The sequence below is a fragment of the Mesoplodon densirostris genome, chromosome X (assembly GCF_025265405.1).
Source record: "Mesoplodon densirostris isolate mMesDen1 chromosome X, mMesDen1 primary haplotype, whole genome shotgun sequence".
Taxonomy (NCBI): Eukaryota; Metazoa; Chordata; class Mammalia; order Artiodactyla; family Ziphiidae; genus Mesoplodon; species Mesoplodon densirostris.
Window position 1 is genome coordinate 23,352,358 of NC_082681.1, and position 24,447 is coordinate 23,376,804.

At 38.2% G+C, this 24,447-nt stretch overlaps 2 protein-coding genes across 6 annotated transcripts in view; one reads left to right on the forward strand and one right to left on the reverse strand.

Moving 5' to 3' along the window:
* SLC25A14 (solute carrier family 25 member 14) overlaps positions 1-18,045 on the reverse strand; it is a 36,864-nt gene extending 18,819 nt beyond the window's left edge. For 2 of the 5 annotated variants that reach the window (XM_060086947.1, XM_060086950.1), the window contains exons 1-7: positions 17,943-17,999; positions 17,563-17,812; positions 12,705-12,798; positions 10,587-10,734; positions 8,335-8,429; positions 6,986-7,071; positions 3,446-3,541 (exon numbers count right to left, since the gene is read on the reverse strand). In XM_060086947.1, coding sequence (XP_059942930.1) covers positions 3,446-3,541; positions 6,986-7,071; positions 8,335-8,429; positions 10,587-10,734; positions 12,705-12,798; positions 17,563-17,637 — 594 coding nt within the window. In that variant the 5' untranslated portion in view covers positions 17,638-17,812; positions 17,943-17,999. Of the gene's footprint in view, positions 1-3,445; positions 3,542-6,985; positions 7,072-7,808; positions 7,853-8,334; positions 8,430-10,586; positions 10,735-12,704; positions 12,799-17,562; positions 17,813-17,942 lie in introns of all 5 variants that reach the window. The other 3 variants (XM_060086948.1, XM_060086949.1, XM_060086946.1) reach the window with 3 other exon arrangements.
* A 1,036-nt stretch (positions 18,046-19,081) lies between these two features.
* Positions 19,082-19,522, forward strand: LOC132482100 (large ribosomal subunit protein eL22-like). Its single transcript, XM_060087161.1, has one exon. It carries the CDS (start codon positions 19,082-19,084, stop codon positions 19,463-19,465), a length of 384 nt encoding a protein of 127 aa, XP_059943144.1. The 3' UTR covers positions 19,466-19,522.
* The last annotated feature ends 4,925 nt before the right edge of the window (positions 19,523-24,447 follow it).

The following is a 24,447-nucleotide window of genomic DNA, read 5'->3' on the forward strand; positions in this document are numbered from 1 at the left end:
TTATGAGTCCTCCTGTGATAACACTACCAGCTTTTCACTCACTAGTACAGTATTCCTATCACAGCTCACGTTACAACATGGGGCTTCCAGAGCATTAAAAGTCCTGTTTTTGAAGCATATGAATGACACGAGAAAATGCCTACAATGCTGAAGAAGGTAAGATATAAAATTACTTACAGTATTATTCTAAATTTAGGGGAAAAGGTATAAACACACATGCCAAATTTTTGTAAAAATGTTCACAAGGAATGTTTTACTTTTACAATTGTGTTTAAATTGAAATATCATTTTAAAAACTGAAAATAATATACCATGGGGAACAACTGCTTTCTGTGATACCTGTTATAATTAAAGAGTTCAATCATCTCTAAATTCCCAAACTCCATTTATAAAGTGGAAGTGATGTAGCTGTGCTGTCATCAGGAGATGTTTGATTCTGCTGATCAGGCTGGCTGGCCCAGCAGTACCTTCCTCTCTGATCCTTTCACCTGCTCAACTCTGTTAGAAGATGGCCTCAGAAGACTAATTTGGTGAACCGTAAGGCCCCACGGGCTGAATTCAAGTCACAGACATGTTTTGTGTGGCCTACACAGTGTTTCTTAGAAGGCTGAATTAGCTTTCAACATAAAACAAAAACAAAAACAAAACCACAGAAATGGATATTTCACACAGGAATGCAAATTTCCAGCTTCTCTTGAAAGCCCAGAAAATTTGGCCACACTGGACTCACGTGGTGCATGACAGCAATGAACAGGGCAAGTGCTCTCCAGTTCACTACTCTACTGTCTGTCCAACTCTGACCTAAGTGCCAGTTACTCTTTATTACTGTACTCCTGTTGTTATTTCTTACAATGGAGTTTGGAAGAAAGTGAAATGTTTCCAGTGAAAGTGAAATGTTTCCAGTACCCATGTTATAATCAAAGCAGGAAAACAAAATACAGACACGTGTTTGAAGAAAAATGTAAACATATTTTCTTGTTGAAATGAAAAAAAGATTCCCATGTTTTAATATGTAAATAATACATGCCTGTGTCAAAAGAATACATAACACAATATACTTCACTTCTCCTTACATGCCTGGATGAAGTAAATAGCCTGGATCATAAAAGTAGCTATGTTCAGTTCCTCAAAAAATTAAACATAGAATTACCATACAATCCAGCAATCCTACTTTTGGGTATATACACAAAAGAATTGACATCAGTCTTGAAGAGGTATCTGCACATCCATGTTCACAGCAGCATTATTCACAAGAGCCAAGATATAGAAACAAACTGAATGCCCATTAATGTATGAATGGATTAACAAAATGTAGTATACGCATATAATGGAATATTATTCAGCCTTAAAAAGGAAATTCTGACACATGTGACAACATGAATGAACCTTGAGGGCATTATGCTAAGTGAAATAAGCCAGTAATAAAAAGACAAACAGTGTATGATTCCACTTATATGAGGTACCCAGAACCATCAAATTCATAGAGAGATAATAAAAGGTTGGTGGCTAGGGGAAGAGGAAATGCGGAGTTGTTGTTTAATGGGTACAGAGTTCCAGTTTTGCAGGATGAAAAGAATTCTGGAGACTGGTTGTATAAAAATGTGATATTTTATATGTATTTTAACACAATTAAAAGATTATTTTAATTAAAAACAAAGTAGCTATGTTCCCCTGACAAAATCTCCAATTCTATTTATTGTTTTGTCTTTGTCTTTTCCTTAGCCTTAGTTTGTGAAAAAAGTTCTAGCTAGTTCCATTTTCTGGTTTTAAATTAGGCTAATCAAGAAAGCGTACCTTGGGACTTCCCTGGCGGTCCAGTGGTTAAGACTCCACACTTCCACTGCAGAGTTGCGGGTTCAATCCCTGGTCAGGGAACTAAGATCCCGCATGCCGTGCAGTGTGGCAAAAAAAAAAAAAAAAAGAAAGAAAGAAAGAAAAAGGAAAAGAAAGTGTACCTCCAAGTGCTTTTTATCAAAAAGCAAACGGCAAGGATCATTAACAGATGCTAAGATCATTTGGTGAAAGGTCATTAAGTAATAGGATATATGTACGTTGTTAGAATATTACCCTACAAATTACTTGCTAATTGCAAAAGGGGAAAAAAAACGTATCTTTTACTATGATAAGACCTGGTAGGCATCACCTTAACAAGTAAACGAACTTGGCATCACCAATTTTGGGACAAACTAACATTTTGTGTCTCTTGCTGTGATGCATATGAAATAGTGTCATCTATGAAGTTCTGTTACCAGAAATGTTTAACATGCACCTAATCAAGCCAACAGATCTAACTTCTAGCTTACAGGAAATACAGGGGAAATGCAAGGAAACATTTTATATAAGAAAACTGACCTGACCTCATCAATAAAGGAAATTTGAATATGGACTAGGTATTACATATTAGGGACTTATTAATTTTCTTACGTGTGACAATGGTATTGGTATTATGTAGGAGAATGTCCTTATTCTTAGGGGATGCGGAATGAAGTACTTAGGGGAGTAACACGATGTCTGCAACTTCCTTTCAAATAGTTTAGGAAAAAAAGGAAAGAGAGAGACTCATTAGATATTTAAACAAACAAAAAAAGAGAGTATGCACGTGTGTGTGTGTGTGTACGGGTATGTGTGTGCATGTGTGTATATACATAAGTAGATAAAGCAAATAGGGCCAAACTTTGAGTCATTTAATCCAGCTATGTAGGTGTTCATTGTTCTGTTCTTCCAACTTGTCTGTAAGTTTGAAAATTTTTATAGTAAGTAGTTAGGGAAAATTATAAAGAAATAATAAAAGCAAAGCTCTCCCTTTTAAGAGTCTATTAACGGATTTCCCATTCTACTCTCTACTACTAGTAGTCTTATTTAATATTATGAAACTAAGTGATTAAAACTGGATAAAAATTACAGGAACAAAAATATTTTAAAAAGTATAGATAGAAGACTGGAAGACAATACGACAAAATGTTAACAGTGATATCTCTAGCTAGTGGGACTACTGGACATTTTTATCTTTTATATACTTTCTCAACATTTTATAGTACATCTTTTACCTTTTATAATGTTAAAAAAGTTGTTTTAGGCAATAACTTTTGATCATAAGCACTACAGAGACTACCATAAACATACATTGCTGTGTTAATACAAAACTGGCAAAAATATATATTGAAAAATTAAACTCACTGTGAATTTGAACAAACCAAAATGGCTATCTCAAACAATATAACTTCTCTCACACATACAATCCCCAAACATTAAGCAGAAATAAAGACGACTGATAAGTTTTGGTCCTTTCATAGCTGATAAGGAGCTTCTTACCTTATTTTTTAGGTTACCAAGAATCTTACATAGTATAACGTGACAATTCACAATTTTATGGCTTTATATAAAAGGTAATCTTTGCAAATTCTAGCAACTGTGTAAAGAATAATACCAAGAAAAGAGTACTCACCCTCCACAGACCCCTGGTACCTTCTTGTTGGTATATATCAATGAAGCTGCCAATCATGCTGCCTTGGAACAAGCTTCCCTGAGCCTGCATTCGAATCTAAAATCGGAAGAGGTGAACATTTTATTTTGACAGAGAACCAAAATGAGATGTTTCACTCATTTAAAATGAAGAAAACAGTATTTGGGAATTAAAAATCAGCTTACTATTATGATGAAATTAATGATTTAAGCTACATATAGAAAGAATGTAATTTGTGTCAAAGTATATTTTATAAAGACGATTTTTATCAGCCTCACATTCCTCATACTAAGTCCATCATTTCTGGAGTTGGAAGAAAATTTGGGGAAAAGAAAGAATGAGTACTCTGTAGGGGTAGAAAAGAATCCATTTAAACTATGACTAGTTTAGTGAAAAACTATAAACAACCTATAGGTCCAAAAATAACAACAAAGGATTAGTTGCATAAACTATGATACATCCATTTAAGGGAATACTATGCAGCCGTAAAATTTTATTGTAGAATAATATTTGTGGATATTGGAAAATGTCAAAAATTAATTGCTAAATAGAAAAAGCAGGTTGCAAAGCAGTATGTATGGTATATCATTTTTATCAAAAACAGGCAGACTTAAAAATCCATATGTTCAACAAAGAGACTGACTGAACATACACACCCAAATGTTGACAGTGGCTTATGTCTAAGTGATGAAGCTCCAAGTGGGCATTTTTCTCTTTTGTGGTTTTTTCTGCCTTCCACTTTTTACTACATTGAACATGCATTGCTTATTGAAGTATAAAAAGCAGAAAAAAAGTTTAAAAATATAATTTAATGCTTACAAGACCTTAAATTGAGTTTTACTTGTAAAAAGCATGATACTGTATTCTGCAAAGTAGCTTTTGAGAGGCACAAGAAAGGAGATACAGCATTAAAAGGCCATGTAAAAGATTTGGTACAATTTCCCACCGACTGCACATATAGATCATAGTAGTCAGTCACTAAGTACTAGTGGCCCAAATGTAGGCCTGATTTTCATGAAGCACAACTCTAGGTTTTAATAAATGCTCTTGGTAAATCATGTTACAGCAGCATGTTTTTATGCGGAAAGTCAACTGCTACTACTAAGAGTTTTGAAATAAAACCTAAACCAAATTAAAATGGAATAGAGGGCTTCCCTGGCGGCGCAGTGGTTGAGAGTCCGCCTGCCGATGCAGGGGACATGGGTTCGTGCCCCGGTCCGGGAAGATCCCACATGCCGCGGAGCGGCTGGGCCCGTGGGCCATGGCCGCTGAGCCTGTGCGTCCGGAGCCTGTGCTCCGCAATGGGAGAGGCCACAACAGTGAGAGGCCCGCATACAGAAAAAAAAAAAAAATGGAATAGAAACTGTCACAAAGGCAAATTGAAACCACAAATATCCTATGGTAAGTAGAAGACTTCTTTATGCAGGTGATTCCTGAGGGCTGGGATGAGGGTGAGGCAAGTGTGGCACTTTCCTCAGGCACAAAATGCAGTGGGGGGGGATGTAAAAAACCTCAGTAATCCAGATAAATAATATCTTAATGTGATATTTTTAAAAATCAAAATTAATGCACAAAAACCCAAGATGAACCAAGTATCAAAACTGTAATTAAAGACAGGATCCAACAGGGCGGGATTACAGTGAGTGAGATGGATTGTACAAAATATTGCTATTTTGTTCATCATGAGTTTTTCACATTCATTTTAATTTTTGAAAAATATTGCATAAAAATGTTATTTCTCTTGATTATTGAGTATTTTGGCACACCCTTACATTTTGCACCCAAGGGGAGTATCTCCCTTGTCCTAGTCTTGGCCCTGTTCCTGAGCTGTCTTCAAGGATAAATTCATGAGGAAAGGGGGAAAAGGCATTGCAGGCAAAAAGAGAACTACATACACAAAGGCAAGGAAGCGGCACATAGTTCAGAGAAAGATCTATTCAAGGATAAATGAAAGGATTAAACAGCCCAACTGTGATTATAACTCCTATATAGGATTGTGACTACCCCCGACCCTCCACGTCCCAGCACCACTCACCACTCAGCCCTACCCAAGGATATGAAAGGAAAAGGGAGATTGTAGCATTGGTCAATGGTTGTAATTGTACCAGACTGGTCAGAGCAACAGGAAATTGAAGTGAATCACTTATATGATTAAGCTTAGGATCCTGATGGATAACAAAGGAAGTTTTAGGGAATTAAATATTATTGTTCTTGAAAAGCACATTCTAACCAGTGTAATTATATTGCAAATAATTTAGAGTTTTAGGATATAGTCAATTATCTTCAAAATACTTGTTCTGTAAATCTAAAGTGATATAAAAATTCTGTAGCTAAAGTACTCTCAATTTAACCCAGAAATATCATTTCATATCATTTCTTCATCAACCACCACTAGTTTCTTTCATGTGTGATGTTTTTCAAGTCACTCTCTCAAAACTCTGAATCACAATAGATCGCCCCTCCACCAACCTAGCCACCTGTGGTTTCAAATAAATAAAACATACTTTCTCTTACTTTTTTTTCTCACATTCCCCCTAAAATGATTTTTAAAGACTTGGGATCCTCTTACACATTTTAATCATATATTTAATTATCATAAGTTTAAATGAGTTAATAAGTAAAAAATGTTAACCATTTTATCTCAAAAATAAGATGCAGATTGCTATTATTAGATTAAGTTAGATTATTAGATTAAATAAGATATAGATTGATATTATTAAATAAATGTTTCATTCTGAATTTTGATAAAATCTGAAAGAAATTCAATTACGTTGTAAAAAACTCAGCACCACTAACCTATACTGTTCTGGTTCTGAATTCAGAATATCTCTAATAGGCCAAAATACATCATTTTAAAGCCAAATCTCATCCTTAATAGAAATATGGATAAGACAGGAAAAGATAGCGACATTATAGATTTACGGTATTTCAATTAGTTATTAAAGGAGGCTTCTCTAAAAACTGTATTTCAATTTATCCCTCTGTCTGATACTCCAGGTTACACCACAGGTCAATATACCATACTATGATTTGGAATGGGTGGGGGAATGTGCCTTTCTTTTATAAAGTGGGGCAAGGGCTGTTCTAAACACAAGCTCATTTTCAGATCAGTTTTTGAGAAGGGTACAAAGAAAGTAAGGGATCTGGAAATTGATTCCCTTAAAATTGCATAGCCCCCTTGGAAAGAACCTATAAAGGTTTGCATACTCTAGTTTGAAGACCAATGGATTAATGCACATCACAATAAATTGACTACTATTTATTAAGCATCAACTACCTACCAAGTACAATGATAAACAGTTTACATATATTATCTTTAATCCTTAACAACCCTATGCAATACATACTGAATTATCTTCATTTTACAAATGAGGAAACTGAGGCTTAAAGCAGTTAAGTGATTTGCCCAAGGTTTTACAGCTGGCAAGTGACAGAGTGGGGATCTGAGCCCAAATCTGACTCAAAGCTCATGCTCTTTTCGTGTCACACTGCATACATCCAACGCTGCCAGACTTCTCTTACCTTTAGCACATCGGTGGGATTGGCTATAGTGGAAGATATCACTCCTGACACTACCCCACATATCATATTAATTAAAAGAGTTTCATCTGTAAAAATGAACAAAAAAAAGAAAGGTCTGCTTGTAAGAGGTACCAGTTTCTGAGAACAGAGTGCTGAGCTATCAGAGAAAGGGAACCATGTCAGAGAACTGACTACAGAAATGAACCACAAAGCTTATGAAAATAAAGAAACTCAAATATTTCTAGGTTCCAAATAAGTACTGAAACATATAAAATTAAAATAAATATTTCTAAAACACACTGGAATATATCCTATTATTCTGTATAACTGCCAATATTCCATATAAATTCAGAATGTGCTATTTCTCCTTCAATCATTTCAAACATCTAAAGAAAAAAAAATTTAAATCTTTTTCTGGAGAATCATCAACTCTAAAGACTCAGGAACCGAATGTTAAAGGATAAAATCTTATGTCTAATAGGAAAAAAAATACCTAAATATTAATTTTAATTGACCATATTATCTACTAGCCTCTATTTATTGACAGAAGATTTCTGTAGTTAAATGTGAAAAACTAGTCATTTGGAACTAAATCCTCTCAGCAAAAAAAGAACAAAGAAACCACAGAGCACATTGTTCTAAAATTCAATCTTCACCACGCCTCCTCACAATAGCGAGCCTACAAGTTAAAAACTAGGTAAACCCAAGTGAAGAATCTGTGAAAGGAAATTATTTTAGGACTAGACTCCTTCAGGATCCTCAAAGAAGAGGCTCCAGAAAAAGTTGACTTAGACAATAAAGCAATTCAAAGGACATTACTAACCGAAAAGCTCTCCAGCTGTCCCCAACTATGCAACAGCCTCGGGCCTGTAGTAAAATAACCATTTTAGTATAGTATCCAGCTGAAAAAGCTACAGCAGCAAATAGAGAGACATATGGTAATGCTGAATGTGGGTTAAGGTGGCCATATTTTGTATATATATAAAACTACTCTACCTGACCAAAGCTTATCAAAACCCACAGCTAGAGGATTCCTTATAGTTGAAGTTCTCTTGCAGATGAGGACAGCATTAATTTTCTGAACAAGTTTGCTCCATGTTCTCTCTATGATGACCAGGAACCTTTTTTTGTTCGTTTGATAGGAAAAGGGACAAACTTGAAGAGCAGGTCCCTCTAACCTATACATCACCTCTACAAGGATTAATCCCAAATCAGTACAAGCTTATTTTGTCCTTGAAATGACTGCTACCCATTCTCAGGCACCCTGTGATGAACACTTCTCATTAAGCATGATTTCAACAATCCCTCTGAGTGTTACTTTAAAAGAGAATGAGGAGTCTTATACTGACCTTCTAAACGTTCTACGAATAATCTCTTCAAGCTCTGGTAAATGCCAATTTTAATGGTGCCATATGATGCCTGTCTTAGTAAAGCAGGAGCGATTCTGCCAGAAAGAAGGAAAGAAAAAGAAAGTCAGTTATACTTAACATGCACTCACAGATTATACATATCTAGACAGCCTACTCACTTCCATCATCCCCCTCATTCCATAAAAACAGCAAAATACGCATTTTTTTCAAGCACCCATGGAACATTCATCAAGAGAGCACATCTAGGTCATGAAACAAACCTCAAAAAATTTAAAATAATTGAAATCATATAGAATATGTTCTCTGACCATAATGGAGTTAAGCTGGAAATCAATAAGGAAAATCCACAAACACTTGGTAATTAAATGATACTTCTAAACAATCCATGGGTGACATGGGTGTATTTTTTAAATACATAGAATTGAATGAAAATGAAAATTCAACCTATTAAAATATGTGGGATGCAACTAAAGCAGTGCTGAGAGAGAAATTTATAGCACAAAATGCTTACATTAGAAAAGAGGGAAAGTCTCAAAATCAATAATCTAAGTTGCTACCCTCAAGAAACTAGAAAAAAAGAGCAAAATGAACCCAAAGCGAGCAGAAGGAAGTAAATAATAAAGAGCATAAATTAATAAACTTGAAAACAGGAAAATTAAAAAGAATCAATGAAACAAAAAGTTATTTTGAAAAAAAATCAATAAAACTAATAAACCTCTAGCAAGGGTCCCAGTAGTAAAAAGAGAAATGTCACCAACAGGAATGAAACGGGGAATAGCACTACAATTCTGCAGTCATTAAAAGAATAATAAAGGAATACTATAAACAACCTTATGCTCATAAATTCAACAACTTAGAAGAAATGGACTAATTCCTCGCAAACTACAAACTACCAAAATTCGATCAAGATGAAATAGATAATCTGAATAATCTCATAATCATTAAAATTTTTTAATTTATAATTTAAAAGTTCCCAAAAAGGAACTCTCCAGGCCCACCCAGATCATTTCACTGGGGAGTTCTACCAAATATTTAATAAATGAATGCCAATCTTTCTTCCAGAAAACAGAAGAGGGAACACTTCCCAACTCATTTTATGAAGCTAGTATTACCCTGCTAACAAAACCAAAAAAACAGTACAGAAAAGGAAAACTAACTACAAGCCAATATCTCTCATGAACTTAGATGCAAAAATCCTTAACAAAATATCAGCATATTGAATCCAGTAATGTAGAAAAAGTATACACCATTACCCACTTCATAGATTTTTTTAAAAAATCAACCTTACTTCCTAGCAGATGCAGATATATCTTCAACCTATCAAGGAGGTACCGGAGCCAAGATTTCACCCTATTTAAGTTCTGCTTATAAACTGGAGACATTCTCACTCATACCTCCTTTGAGATTCTTCCAAACTGCAGAACTATACTTTAGCAGTTATAAATAGAAAGACAGCAGCAGCTCAAACGGTTAAGATTTTAAAATGATGACAAAACATGCATATTTCTGACTTTATTGCTTGCTATCTGAAAAAAATAATCTTGTGATCATCTGTGCCGATAAAAGAACAAGGTGAAACAGATGATCCATGATTCACTTGCTTAAGGATGTAAAACTTGATTTTTCCCCCAAGTAAACTATCTTTGAAATTAAGTCTAACATAAGTTAATAATAAAACTGATATCCATTCTCTGAGCAATAAACTGGTACCCTAGATGCAGGAGTTGACTAGTAAATTGGCAGCAGATAAACAACACACTGGACAATAAACCACCGACTTATGAATAACCAAAAGATGACACCCCCCAAAAAATGATGGGTCTCCCGCTCTTTCATTCTGCATTTTCTATTTAAACTGCCAGAATAGTATTTCTTTAAAGAGGAAAAATTTTTTTACAAGTCAATATTTGGCAACTCAGGAAGATTATCACAGAAATATATACTGCGAATTGGTGCCGCTATTCACGGTGGCTATGGATGACTCTCAGGAAAACAGGAAAAAGCCAATGCTGCAATGAGATATCCATTTTAAAATGTATCGCTTATAGCCAAATGAACACAAAATCCAAAGCTCAAGATTTACAAGCAAGTGAAATATAAACTGGCACATCAACATTGAATTATAAGTTGAAATGGTGAATATAAAGGGCACAAACAACCAGACAGCTGAAATACATGGCTTCTCAAAAAAGTCTTTCTATTTGTGACGTAAGGAAAGAGTCCAGTCTCACCCTGAATACAGAGCCAATACACCTTCTTCCTTATAGATTCGGAACAAGGCATGAAACATTCCTCGGTATTTTATCTCTTTGAAGCGGACATCAATACTTTGGCCTTGGACTTGAAGTCGCGTTTTGGTCAGGTCCACAGGGAAAGTTCCTGTGAAGGAACACACTCATTTATAAGTTTTCCCAAAGAATCACAGTTAAATTTTGGATGAATTTAAGCCAGTGGTAATTTTTAAAACATAAGACAAAGTTCTTCTTCTAACACCTAGGTCTCTACTTAAATATCACTATCAGAGGACAAGAGTTGTATGTGATAAAGTGAAATGTACTATATCTAGGCAGCAGGATTTGACCCACAGTATAACTGAAACTGTGATATAATAAAGTGCTTTAGGATAGTTCTAATACACTATAAATGCAAAATACTTAAATGTTTTAATTTCATCTGTTAACATACAATCTGGCATTTATCTGTCTCTTCCTTCTGCCCCGCTCCCACCTCAAGTCTCCCTACTTCTCCCTCATAAAATCTCCCCAAATCTTCACCAAGAAAATAGGAAAGCATGGGATTGCTGCTCCACATACTCTTAAATACTATTACAAAGTTTTGTGGGTTTTTTCTTTTATCTGTCTATGAGAAATAGTTTTCTAGTTTTATGAAAGATAATGACAGAGTCCTATTTGGCCTACTCATCTGGGTTCCTTAGGTAATTCAGGACTAACACAAGCACAGTGCTTAGTGGGAAAATTTCTTTAACCAAACTTCTTTCTCTTATTATATCAACACAGAGAAGTGGTCATTACATTGGCAAAATATATTTCAAGAACTATTTCAAGGTCTAAAACTAACAAGATGTTTATGCAGCTCTGGTCACTGATGACCGTGATATCATAACACCAGACAATATGCCAAGAAAGTCAATAAAAACTATTGGGTTGGGGTCACTTATGAACAGTTTAGAAAAAAAAATTTGGAAGATGAAAAAAACACAATGTAAAAGTATTTCAAAATTAAAATCAAATAGAGAAGAATCTGGTTTGATCTTGGTCAATCTTCTTCTAAAATGGGAAAGAGGTTTGAAAACAGAAATCTGAATACTTACTAGAAATTTATAAACAACTGAGCACAAAGAAAGGCCACTTGTATAAGAATATAACAGAAACCCCTATCTTATCTAACTCCCTCTATATTTTCATGTATGTTTCTTAAGCCTAGCAAATTAACAAATAATTAAACTATCAAAACAGCTTCCTAAAATTGATTTTTCTTAACTTCACTTGCCATAACGTTTGTAGTACTTTTTTTTTAAGGTGTACATCTTTTTTTTAACATCTTTATTGGAGTATAATTGTTTTACAACAGTGTGTTAGTTTCTGCTGTATAACAAAGTGAATCAGCTCTATGTATACATATATCCCCATATCTCCCCCTTCTTGCATCTCCCTTCCGCCCTCCCTATCCTACCCCTCTAGGTGGTCACAAAGCACCGAGCTGATCTCCCTGTGCTCTGAGGCTGCTTCCCACTAGCTATCTATTTGACATTTGGTAGTGTATATATGTCCATGCCACTCTCTCACTTCGTCCCAGCTTACACTTCCCCTTCCCCGCGTCCCTAAGTCCATTCTCTACATCTACGTCTTTATTCCTGTCCTGCCCCTAGGTTCATCAGAACCATTTTCTTTTTAGATTCCATATATAAAGAAAATATTACTTGATAGCTTTGAGACAACAGTTTTTAAAACAAATAGGGCGGGACTTCCCTGATGGTCCAGTGGTTGAGACTCTGTGCTCCCAATGCAGGGGGCCCAGGTTCGAGCCCTGGTCAGGGAACTAGATCCTGCATGCTGCAACTAAAAGATCCTGCATGCCACAACTAAAGATCCCACATGCCACACAAAGATCCAGCACGTGGCAACGAAGGTCCTGCGTGCTCCAACGAAGGCCCAGTGCAGCCAAATAAGTAAATAAATAAATATTTTTTAAAGTACATTACTTTCTTATGATAAATTTTTTTAAAAAATAGGGCAAGCTTCTTTTTGCTTCTTCTCTAGTTTTTACCAAAAATAACGCTACCATATCAATACCCTAAGGAGCAGGTTTCTCAGTTTTCACATTCTTACCAAACTCAGCAACAATAGAGGCAAGGCCGCCATATACGAAGGGTTTCCAATTCAGACCAGACATCTCATGGCTTACAGTGGCACTTTTCTGGTGCTAAAAATAAACACAAATCAGAACAAGGCACAAGAGTGAGGAGCATCTGTTAGTGTATGATCACATAATTTATATCAACAAAATTTGCAAATAAAACAAATGTAGAGAAAAAACCCTACCAAGTGGAATGACAAAAAATGAAGGCTCCTGTTTTATGTGATGATCATGAATGCGTTCTTTACTGCCATTCTGTAGAGGTAAGTGTGCGATTCACTCAAATATCAACCTGTGCCCTTCACGTTCTCTAGTTTCTTTAATGTTATTCCCATCCCCACCCAAAGAAGAGGTTTCATTCCATCCAGCACACCCAATTTAGACATACAACTAGACAATTACAAGTGAAGGAGCCTGGACTTTAAATTATATAGGCTGAGGCATCTCATAAAAGCAGTTCATGGTATTCAGTTAGCTTGATTCAGGTGCAAGGCAGACTGACACCACTACCCTCTCATATTCTTAGTTCTCTCATCTCTCCACTAAATTTTTTTTTTTTTTTTTTTTTTTTTTTTTTTTTTTTTTTTTTTTTTTTTTTTTTTTTTGCGGTATGCGGGCCTCTCACTGTTGTGGCCTCCCCCGTTGCGGAGCACAGGCTCCGGACGCGCAGGCTCCAGACGCGCAGGCTCAGCGGCCATGGCTCACGGGCCCAGCCGCTCCGCGGCATATGGGATCCTCCCAGACCGGGGCACGAACCCGTATCCCCTGCATCGGCAGGCGGACTCTCAACCACTTGCGCCACCAGGGAGGCCCTCTCCACTAAATTTTAGGGTTTTATTTCATCTAGCTACTTTCCAGCTGCACACAACCTCCCCCCACTAGGCCCAGCGTAAGTTAAGCACATTTTCACCTTCCTTCTGGTTCCCTGAGGAATGGCAGCAATACGGATGATGTCTCTCCTCTCTCTGACATTTAACATACATCCATTAGTGAATCGCCTTTTCCCTGGCCTTTTAAAGCACATATATACAAATATTGTTTTTCTTTGATGTTTGGGTTCTTTAACAATGCATACTACTCCCCATCCCCCTCACCTCCTTCCCCATCCTGCCCCCATTAGACCTCTCACCCTCAATATTTTCAGCCTTTTTTTCCAGCCACTCCTAGCTATTTCTCTCTTGGATTTTATTTTTTCCACAGTTCTGCCTTCTAAATCAGTGGTTTTCAAATTTCAATGTGCACCAGAATCATCTAGAAGGCAGATTAAAACATTGACTGCTGGGCCTTACCCTCAGAGTTTTTGATTGGTGGTCTGGGTCTGGCGTGAGAATTTGCAAATTTGCAAATGCTGATACTTCCACGCTTTAAGAACTACTACTCTAGGCATTGCCTACTAAATCCTGGTCCAGCTGGAAGCAATCTATTTCCTGAGGATGGATTCTCAGATTTCTTTTAAATATTCCTTTTTCAGATCTTCATGGTATGCATACTAGTGAATTTCAAAAGCAACTTCAAGTGGTTTTACAGTCAGGAATGAAGACTCTAAAGTCAGACTTGCCTGGGTTTAAATCCTGACATCACCACTTATTAGTTCTGTGACCTTGGGCAAGTTATTTAACCACTGTGTGCCTGAGTTTTCTGAACTGTAAAATGGGAATAATAATAAATACTATATTATAGGGTTGTTGTGAAAATTAAATAATGTATGTAAAACACTTAGAAAAGTACCCGGCACCTAGTTCAACTATTAACTATTATCATTATTACACTTTTGAATAGTTAAGTACTCAAATATACATTTTAACAGATAATACTTACTGCCCACCTCCCCTACTGCCCAATCTGGGGTTAGCACCATTGAATCACAGTCTCTTTTTAGGGGAAACAAGGTTTTGTTTTGTTTCCACATAAGGAATTCTCTGTAACTAAGCACAGAAGAACAATTTTCCAGAGAGGATAGCTAACATGCAGACAAATGTTTTAGAGGCCACAGAAATAATTATGGAAACTTCCTTTCAAACATAGTATGATCAGCCAATCCATCTGACAGAGTCTGCAATAGACAACTCTTTTGGAGGAAAACTGTTGAAAATAACTCTAAAAAGCAAAGTAGGAATAAGCAATTCAATTATCAGTTGCAGCTTGAGATAAGTCTTGGGTACTAAATACTACCTTATCAACATTTTCAGCTATGCCCATATTTTAAGATTACAATTGATAGTAAAACATGACACAAATGATGAGAGGGTAGGCATGGAAAAGCAAGGACCATGGCATATCCCTTCTCTTAAGTTGGGGCAAGGGGGAATGCCCTTTCCATTCACCAATTTAGAGATTGCCCAAAACAGTCAAACATTTCAAATGGCTGCTATACTTGTCTCCAACATTTTCTCTTTATAACTTCTTTCAACTCTTTTCATCACAGAAGAAGCCTGTCTTGACTACCTGCTACCCAGCCTTTTAATAAAGAAGATGTGCTCAGGGTTCAGGGAGCAATAATAAATCAATTAAAGGCAGGGGGCAAAGCCACAGCAGGGGCCAGAAAGACCAGTCACAATCTCAGGTCCGTTAGCCCAGTGGTTCTTTAATGAAAATGTTCACGATTCTGGGTTGAACTAAAGAAAATAAGGGCACCTAGTGCCTTTTTCTTCAGCTAAATGTATTTAATGTAAAGGACTATTAGAAGATCATGTTCTTCCTACTCCTGGAGCATTTTTTTAAAATCACATTTCTTGTATGAAATGTATTAGTAGTTGGTAGCTGATACTGTTTAGTGTTCTTATTTGGCAAAATAAGACTGGCTACCCTACTTTGTGCTCATTTTTGTCATTCTCTATATTACACTTCAATTACTACAGCTGAAAATTGCAGTCACTTTTGTGGGGGCCACATCACACTACTGAATCATTCAAATGTCAGCTAAAACCTTTTACATAAGGCTGTATATATGCATGCATGTTATGTCATACCTATTCCACAGCTGTATAATGCCCTTTTGAGCCTTCATTTATCCCTTCTATATCTTAAATCTCAGGCATACAAATAATGACTAGGATGAGGTTTATCTTCTGGTTGCCCCATGTTATTTTCTCTCTTAACTAGGTAAGATCCCTGAAGGCCGACACCAAGTCTCACAATACTTTTTATAACCCCTACAATAGCTGGCACAGAACTGGGTACACGTCCATTATTGATAAATACTTGGTTGGTTCCAGTGTGATGTCCTTTATGCATGTATACAGCCTGTATGTAAAAGGTTACAGGGAAAATTTGAAAGTTAATTTACTGGACCTGACCAATGCTACACACTGTACACGACACATTGCTGATCCTCAGAGATTCTCTCCCTACCAATTCTCTCCCCTGGCTTTTGTTGCAGAGAATTACTTGTGTAAAATACCCCAAGCACTCTAAAAATGATTTTGACTTGTGGGGGCTATCCCCAGATATGGGTAAAAGAGTCATATATGAGTTGAAATAGAAATATAGTACCTTAAATATTTTTATCGTGTTAAGAAGCCAATGAAAAATGCCTTCAAAATGCAGACACGTATTCTGAAGTCTGACTAAGGGAAATCTTATAGCCTAAAGAGTGAGAAGAATATCTAGAACACAAATTGCATAACCCTGTTACACTACTCCAAAGATCTGGTCAGAAAAATGCAGGTGCCATTCTTGCTTTCTCCTTTAAGGAAGAGTAGGCGTTAGAGATTCTCAGATTTAGGAGGTAATAATGGAGAGTCAAGCAAATGTTTATTGAAGGCATACTAAATGCCCAAATGTGCTATGGGTATAAACGTGACGTTTAAAACAAACACACACACATAACACATGTTCTAACGCCAGGACATTATTTATGTTTCCTGGATAATTAAGGAGATGGGTATGGGGATAAAAGTTGTATGAAATACATTTCTTGCCTTTCAAGAGCTTATAAACTGGTGGAAGAAATCAGAGTAGTTCATTAAAGAAAAAAATAAGTGCCAAACTATGTAGCACAAATTATAAGAGCAGGAGAAGCATGGAAAAGGAGACAATCCGTGAAAAGACTTATGGAGATGAGAGAACTTAAAGTGGGCCTTGACAGAGGGCAGGTAGAATCTCAACAGGTATAGGTAAGGAGAGGGTGCGGGGAGGAGAACAGGATGGATAGATACAAATGTGGGGAAAAACAAGCATGTGGAGGCAAGCATCAGTATGGTTTGTTCTCAGAAGGAAGAGTGCAATCTAACTGGAACAGAGAATTATTTTATCTGACTGAAACAATATCAGACAAAAAGTATGATAAGGAACAGGTTAAGTTGAAAGTCCTGAAACCAAAGTGTGTGTGGCAGGGTGGGAGGGATACTGTAAATTTTTGAATAGGGAAGTGACTTGAGGAAATCTACCACATTTAGTTTGCCTACTAGGGCTGCAGACAACCAGTGAATTACAAACAGGAGAGGCAGGGAAACTAGCTTAGGATGGTGTGAAGTAAAGCAGACAAGATGTTTGTTGGCAGTGAGGTTAGAGATAAACTTCTAAAATAGAGACACAAAGGAACTTGATGATGTAGGGAATGAAGGCGAGGGAAGAGTTCATGATGACTTGAAGCATCCCCAGCCTGAAAAAACCAAGGAAACACTGACAGAACACTACAAATGTCCCTGTTACCCTGTCTGAGAAACTAATTCATGTTAATAATGGCTGTCATCCCAATTAGTTAGCTGAACTGCATTTTAATAGATGCCTTCAATGCCTTGACCTCAAGGAGTGGCAGGGGGTAGAAACTGAAGGGGAGCATCTTTCAACAGCATCCGTCACACTAATACAATGGAGGTGTTTGCTTACTCCGCTTACAATCACGGCCGCCGTTGCAAACTTCACCCTTAGAAAAATTAGGATTATTCCAGGAAAGATACCCATTCACCCTCTGGGTAGCAGGATCTTGCCAGTTCCTCAGCTGTCAGAGCGAGTTCGTGGAGAGAAGGGAGGCGCCTGAAGGAGGCGGCCTCCCTGGGGGGTCGAGGAAGCAGGGTTCAATCGAAGAAGAAGTAAAACCACCGATGCCAGAAGAGTGAAAGACAGGGAAGGGACTCAGCTGAGGGGAGAGAGAGACCAAAGGACCGTTAAGCCCCTCCCAGGCCGGGAACCAGGCCAGCCCGGCCCCGCGCGGCCTGGCGCGGCCCAGCCCCGCTCCCCAGCCTGGAAGCCCAGGAGCTCCCCCTCACCTGCTCGGGCTCATCGGACGACTGGGAAGCCGAGGCTCCCACAGTCGGAAGCGCCACTGCAACGCCAACCCGGAAGTATTGGTACCAACGGAAGTAACCAAGTCGTCGCCTCGGCAACGGTGGTACAGCCATTCCAACTCCGCCCCCTCCAAGCCTAAAAGAGAAGGCGCGAAATAAGAGGCGGAAATGACAAGGGTCTTAACGGGGGAGTCGGGCAGGCTGCAGGCGCAAAGGCCCAGACGGGGCAACCTGACTTTAGGGAGGTGCTGGGAGAGGAGGCTAAGACGTGAGAAATTTGACAGCTTCTGCAGCTAACGTGGGTGCAGAGATGTCGCCCCGTCACCGCATCACCACCCACCTCGCGCGTACGAGGACTAGGGAAAGGAGGGGCGGGGTACGAGGGGCGGAGCCAGCAGAGTGAAAGGGCGGAGCGGGGCGCCTGCAAGCAGAGTACCAAAAAGGAGGGAAAGTGAGGGGGCGGGGCAAATGCTTAAAACAAAAGTGGGAAAATGAGGGAAAGGGAGTGAGCGGTATTTAGAGAGGTGCCTGAGCTAGGGGGGAGTGGGGCGGGGGGGGGGAGGAGTGGGACAGGGTGGGGGAAGAAATAAAGATCAAATAAGCAAATAACCTCAGCACCAGGTCTGAGGTCGCCAGGTGCTCAAAGCACATGGTTGAGAAAGAGCAAGTTAGAAGCAGAAAAGGGACCATAAAAAGTTCAAGATAAAGAAAATGAAGAGTAGAAATACTAACGGGGGAATCCGAGTTAATCTGCACCTCACAATTAGCCAGCAGATGATGAGAGGGCCTGGTGACCAGCTTCCGGCTCTAGCCCCACCCCAGGAGCCAGAAGGAATAACTTCAAAGCACCATAGGTGATTATGTTAACCAATGGGCTATGTTTTTAAGCCTCTCGCGTGAAGGTTCCGTAATCACGCAAGAATACAAAATACTATGGTTTAGACGTTGAGTATAAGTAAAAGTAAGTCAATGCAAGGCCTGTGGCCCTAAATAATTATTTGTTAAATGAATAAATGTTGGGCATACCTTTGTTCCAAAAGGATCTTTCTCAGTTTAGTTCACATCTTGGTTTTTTTCCCCCACTTAAAAATCTATTCAGCTTTTCTGCCTCCGCTGCGGGGATGGCGCCAGTGAAAAAGCTTGTGGTGAAGGGGGACAAAAAAAAGAAGCAGGTCCTGAAGTTTACTCTTGACTGTACCCATCCTGTAGAAGATGGAATCATGGATGCGGCCAATTTTGAGCAGTTTCTTCAGGAAAGAATCAAAGTGAATGGAAAAGCTGGGAATCTCGGAGGAGGTGTTGTAACAATCGAAAGAAGCAAAAGCAAGATCACTGTAACTTCCGAGGTGCCTTTTTCCAAAAGGTATTTGAAATATCTCACCAAAAAATATTTGAAGAATAATCTCCGTGATTGGTTACGCGTAGTTGCTAACAGCAAAGAAAGTTACGAATTACGTTACTTCCAGATTAATCAAGATGAAGAAGAGGAGGAAGATGAGGATTGAAACTCAGTTATCTGGAGTATTTTGTATGAATTCTTAAATAAAATTTAGGAAACAAAATGGTGGCTTTCCTTGTATCTCTGCAGTGTGGATTGAACAGAAAATTGGAAATCATAGTAAAAGGGCTTCACTTGGGCTGCCACTCACTTACTTGTAATTAAACTTTTTTTCTGCTTGAAAATTTCAATTCTTTTGGTAGAAATACCAAAATGTATAAGTCTCCTTCAAGGGAACTGGCTACTGTTTGACATTGAACAGGTGGATGAGGGCGTGGAGATGTGATTTCATTTAGTTACTATTTTACACAAAAAGGGGTGGGTCAGTTTCATCTGGTACTTTTCTCAAAGATGGAGGAATACAAATGTGGGAACTCCTGATTCACTGAAAGCAGATCCAGTGACTTGTTTCTGAGGTTCTTTTTTTGGGAAAGTGGCAGTGTCGATAAGATGCAGGCTTCTGGGGCATTTGTCTTTTCATTTTCTGATTACAAATTACTCTTGATGGACACAGTTACTATGTATGTTAATCCTTTTTCTTCCTGTAGAAATAAAATGTCCTTTTGCTTCGCATATTCTACACCTCGGGAAAGGGTCTGGAGAGCGACTGTAAAAGTCACAGGTGTTCAATTAAGGAAAGGTCTACAAAATACGAATTTGTAAATAATCATTGTTTCTGCAAGTCTTTGCACCAAACTGTCACTTTGAACCCCACCAGGGGGAGCTGGAGATGAGGAATAGTGGAGCTTCCAAAGGTGGGTGTCGGTGAGGTTCCCTGGGGTCTGGATCAGAATCCCAGAGTTCTGGAGTCTTACCACGGGGGCAGGTGTGGAAGAGAGGGGCCTGGCAGACAGCTCAGGGTGAAGAGAAGTGTTGAGATGCCCAGGGAGTAGTCCCTTTCACACCATTTAGGCCACAGCTGGGCTTAAAAGTCATTCTACAAATACGTTAAGCAGGGCGAAACTGAAAGGGCTTCCCACGATATTGGGGGTTCCGCTGTATGTGTAGAGGCTAGAGATCTGTGAAAGGTCATTAATGAGATCATAAAGATGTGATTGTTGCTGACAGAATATCAAGAGTGACTTTGAGAAGAGACCCTGATGCCTTATGGTGCCCTCTAAAATTTAAATTTTACAGGAATGTCTGCATTGTTTTAAGATTACGTGGTATCAAATTCATGTCTTTCAAGAGCTTGCCTAGGGTGCCTTTCCACACCTGAAATTCTTGTGACCTTGCTAGTTGCATAGCTGGAAATTAAATGTTTTGTGTCATACCTTGGCTCCAATTTAGCATTTGGTGCTCCTTGGGTTGAATTTAACATGTTGAGGCTTTGTAATTCCATTTGTGGTAAAGGCTCTAGCATTTTCTATTTCTATGCAAATTTCTTGAAGCAGAACTGTTTGCATTTTCTCTGCCCTAGGGAAGGCATTGTTTCTTTCAAATTTAACTGAGGCATCAGTTGCTCTTTGGTGCTGTTCATTACCATGATTATTAACTTTGTTAGCAAGTTTGTGACTTGGGTTTGCAAATTTTACTTGTTTGTTGCATTGATGTTCCCTTGTAGTAATTCTTAGTTTGGCTGTAAAAAAAATTAGCCCTGGGCTGAAATTAGCATAAGTTACTTTTTTTAAAAAAATATTCCCAGAATTTAAAACTTGTAATAAAATTGAAACTTTTTGGTTTTTCTATGCCTTTTGAACTCTTGTATTTTGACCTTTGATCACATTTTATATTAAAGTGGCTAACACATGGCTACAAAAAGAATCTATTCAGGCAGCACACATAGTATTAGCTGACATTATGGAATGCTTACCAAGGGTGCTGCCAAGAGCTTCATGTGCGCACAACTACCCTATGAGACAGGTGCTATTATTTCCCCCTTTTGATAGATGAGAAAACTGAGGTCTTAAGAAGTTAAGACCTCAAATTCAGTTCTGACTTCAGAGCCCAGGCTCTTAACCACTGCTATACTGCTTTCACCTTTAATAATACCCTTGTTACCTTCAGAAACTTCCTTGCTAAATATAGAGATAATGCGAGAAACCCATACATGCATTCCAAAATGCGAATACCCTTAAATTTACGTCTCAGCAAAGTACTCCCTTTCAGCCACACTAAGGGGGTTGTAGCTTAGAGTCTTTCTTATTTGGAAGGACTATACTCTCTCCAGTGATATGAATTGTATGTCCAGCTGTGGCTGTGGCCTGGGCCTGTCCCTCACATCCACGTTGCTCAACCTTGTAGAATTTTGGTTCTCTTAGTGACCAAATCACTATCTTAGCTTTTCTATGAGACTGCACTGCACTTTTGTCTCCTCAGCCACTGCCACTACCAGCTAATCTCACCAACCACCTAGGTAAATTTTGTTAAAAAGGAGCACTGTTTTCAAATGACTTATTTTAAAAGATCTACAATAGATGAATTTAAAAATAGCATTATAAACACATATCACACTTTTATTTAACACATTTTCAGTTTGCTTAGTTTGTTTCCAACATTATCGCCTTCTGTTTGTAGTCTCTACCACACAGACCCATATTTGATTAGCCTCTGTCTTGTGTTATGCTCAAATTCTGATCTCTCCAAGAGATAAGCTGTTCAAGAGAATAGAATCCTCGAATCTTCAAGTTGGAAGGAGATTTAGCGGTCCCTTCTACAATATTCATTATAGACAGTTGTCTGGTCCCTGCTGGAATGCTTCCAGTGTAAGTATAGATCACAAGTCAGCCCCTTACACTCTTTGAAAACTCTGAACACTCTCACTTATGTTGAACCAAAACGTGCTTTCATCTTTCTACTCTCCCAAGAGAAACATCTGGTCTTAAAAAATGAAAAGAGAATTTTATTTGGAGTCAGAAGACCTTTTTTTATTAACTGAGGTGAAGTTCACGTCACTAATACAATATTACATCAATTATATCGCAATAAAACTGGGGAAAAAACAAATTAAATTGAGAACATTTTTATTTTCATTAAAAGACACGATTAAGAGAGCAAAAAGGCAAGCTCCAGGCTGGGAGAAGAGATTTTTAATCATGTATCCCACAACATCTCATATCCAGTATAAATAACTCCTAAACTCAGTGATCAAAAGACAGGCAACTCATTTTTTTAATCGGAAAAATACTTGAAAGACACTTCATAAAAGAGTCGATCCAAATGACCAATAAGCATATGAAAAAGTGCTGAACATTATTAGTCATCTAGAAAATTAAAATTAAAATCACACTGCACACCCACCAGCATGGCCGAAGTTAAAAGGACTGTCAAAACAAGAGGTTCGGTGGAAAGCATTTCAAATTCTCATACACTGCTGGTGGGAGGACCTATTAGTTCTCTATTGTTGTGTTAAAAAATTGCCACAAATTTAGTGGCTTAAAACATCACACATTTACTGTCTCTTAGTTTCTGCAGGTCAGGAGTTCCAGGCGTGACTTGACTGGGTCCTTGGGCTCTGAGTCTCACAAGATTGCAATCAATGTGTCAGCCAGACTGTGTTTTTATTTTGAGACTTAACTGGGGAAGAATTCACTTCCAAGCTCACTCAGGTTGTTGCAGAATTCACTTCTATGCAGCTGTACCACTAGGGCTTCAGTTTCTTGCTGACTGTTGGCCAGAGGCCACTCTCAGCCCCTGAAGCAGTCCCCAGTTTCCCACGATGTGGCCCTCTCCATAGGCAGTTCACAGTACGGCCACTTGCTTCTTCCAGGCCAGCAGGAGACAAGATCCTAAGATGTGGTTTTATCCACGCAGAATATAGTGGGACTATTATTTTCTGTGATAAAGGACTATACCTATTTTTTGAAAGTACAATAGCTTCATTTTTCTGATTATAAAAAAGTACATAGTCATTATAAAACATTTGAACTGTATACAAAAGTGGAAAGAAGGTATAAATTACCTGAAAGCCAAACATCCAAAGACTACTCCTCTTAACAGTGTGGAGCACCTCCTTCTAGTCCTCTTTCTATGCCTACACACGTGCTTATACTATCACTCTTGTGATTTGCATGTTCCTGTCACAAGTTCCTGTGGGGTGGCCTCGAGCTAAAGTCAGTGTTTCCGGCTACCTCTAATTTATGGTCCCTCTATATTTCCCCGGTTTTAAAAGTCCCCGGTTTTAAAAGTTATGCCTCTTTATGGAGGAAAAAGGAAAATACAAAAACATATATTACAAAAGAAGTAAAAATAAAATGTAAACGTCATCCCCACTACCCAGATACTGGCATTAACATTTCTATGTGTTTCTTTCCAGTCTTTCCGTCTTTTCTATAACTGTATACATGCCACATAAACCTTGCCTTACCTCCAGCCTCCTTGTAGACCTTGCTCTCTCACTCTCTGCCCCCTTGCTGATCCTGGAGAGCCAACTTCTCCCTTTCTTATTAACTTCATGTTCTTTCCAGGCTACCAAAGGAAGAAAATCCTCTTCTAACCCTGTGACACCCCCTAGATATTGCCCGATCACCTTCCATTCATAGCCGTTTTAAAAAATTTAACATTTTACTTAACCCAATATAACCAAAATAATATCATTTCAGAATGTAATCAATATAAAAAGTATTAATGAGATGTTTTACAGTTTCTTTTTATACTAAGTTCTTGTATATTTTACACTCACAACTCATCTCAGACTAGATATATTTCAAATACTCAATAGTCACGTGTGGCAATCTGACCACCGTACTGGACAGCAGAGATCTAACTTTATGCTCCACCTGATAGATTATCACATACCTTCTCCAGCATCCGCCCACCCCAAAGAATCATCTAGCTCACTTGGCTGCATCAACATCACCGGATGTTGTTAGAAATGAAGAATTTCAGGTCCCACAAAGACTTGTTTAAATTAGAATCTGCATTCTAACACTATCCCCAGGTGATTCATTTGCATACAAAACTTAGAAGTCTGTTCTACCTCCTGTTAAACACTTCCAGTAGCGTGAAACTCACTATCTCATCCCCAAGGAAGCCCTTTCCATTTTTAAA

What these genes read in the sequence shown, in the direction of transcription:
- LOC132482100 (XM_060087161.1), top strand. Translation starts at nt 19,082, where the DNA reads ATGGCGCCAGTGAAAAAGCTTGTGGTGAAGGGGGACAAAAAAAAGAAG.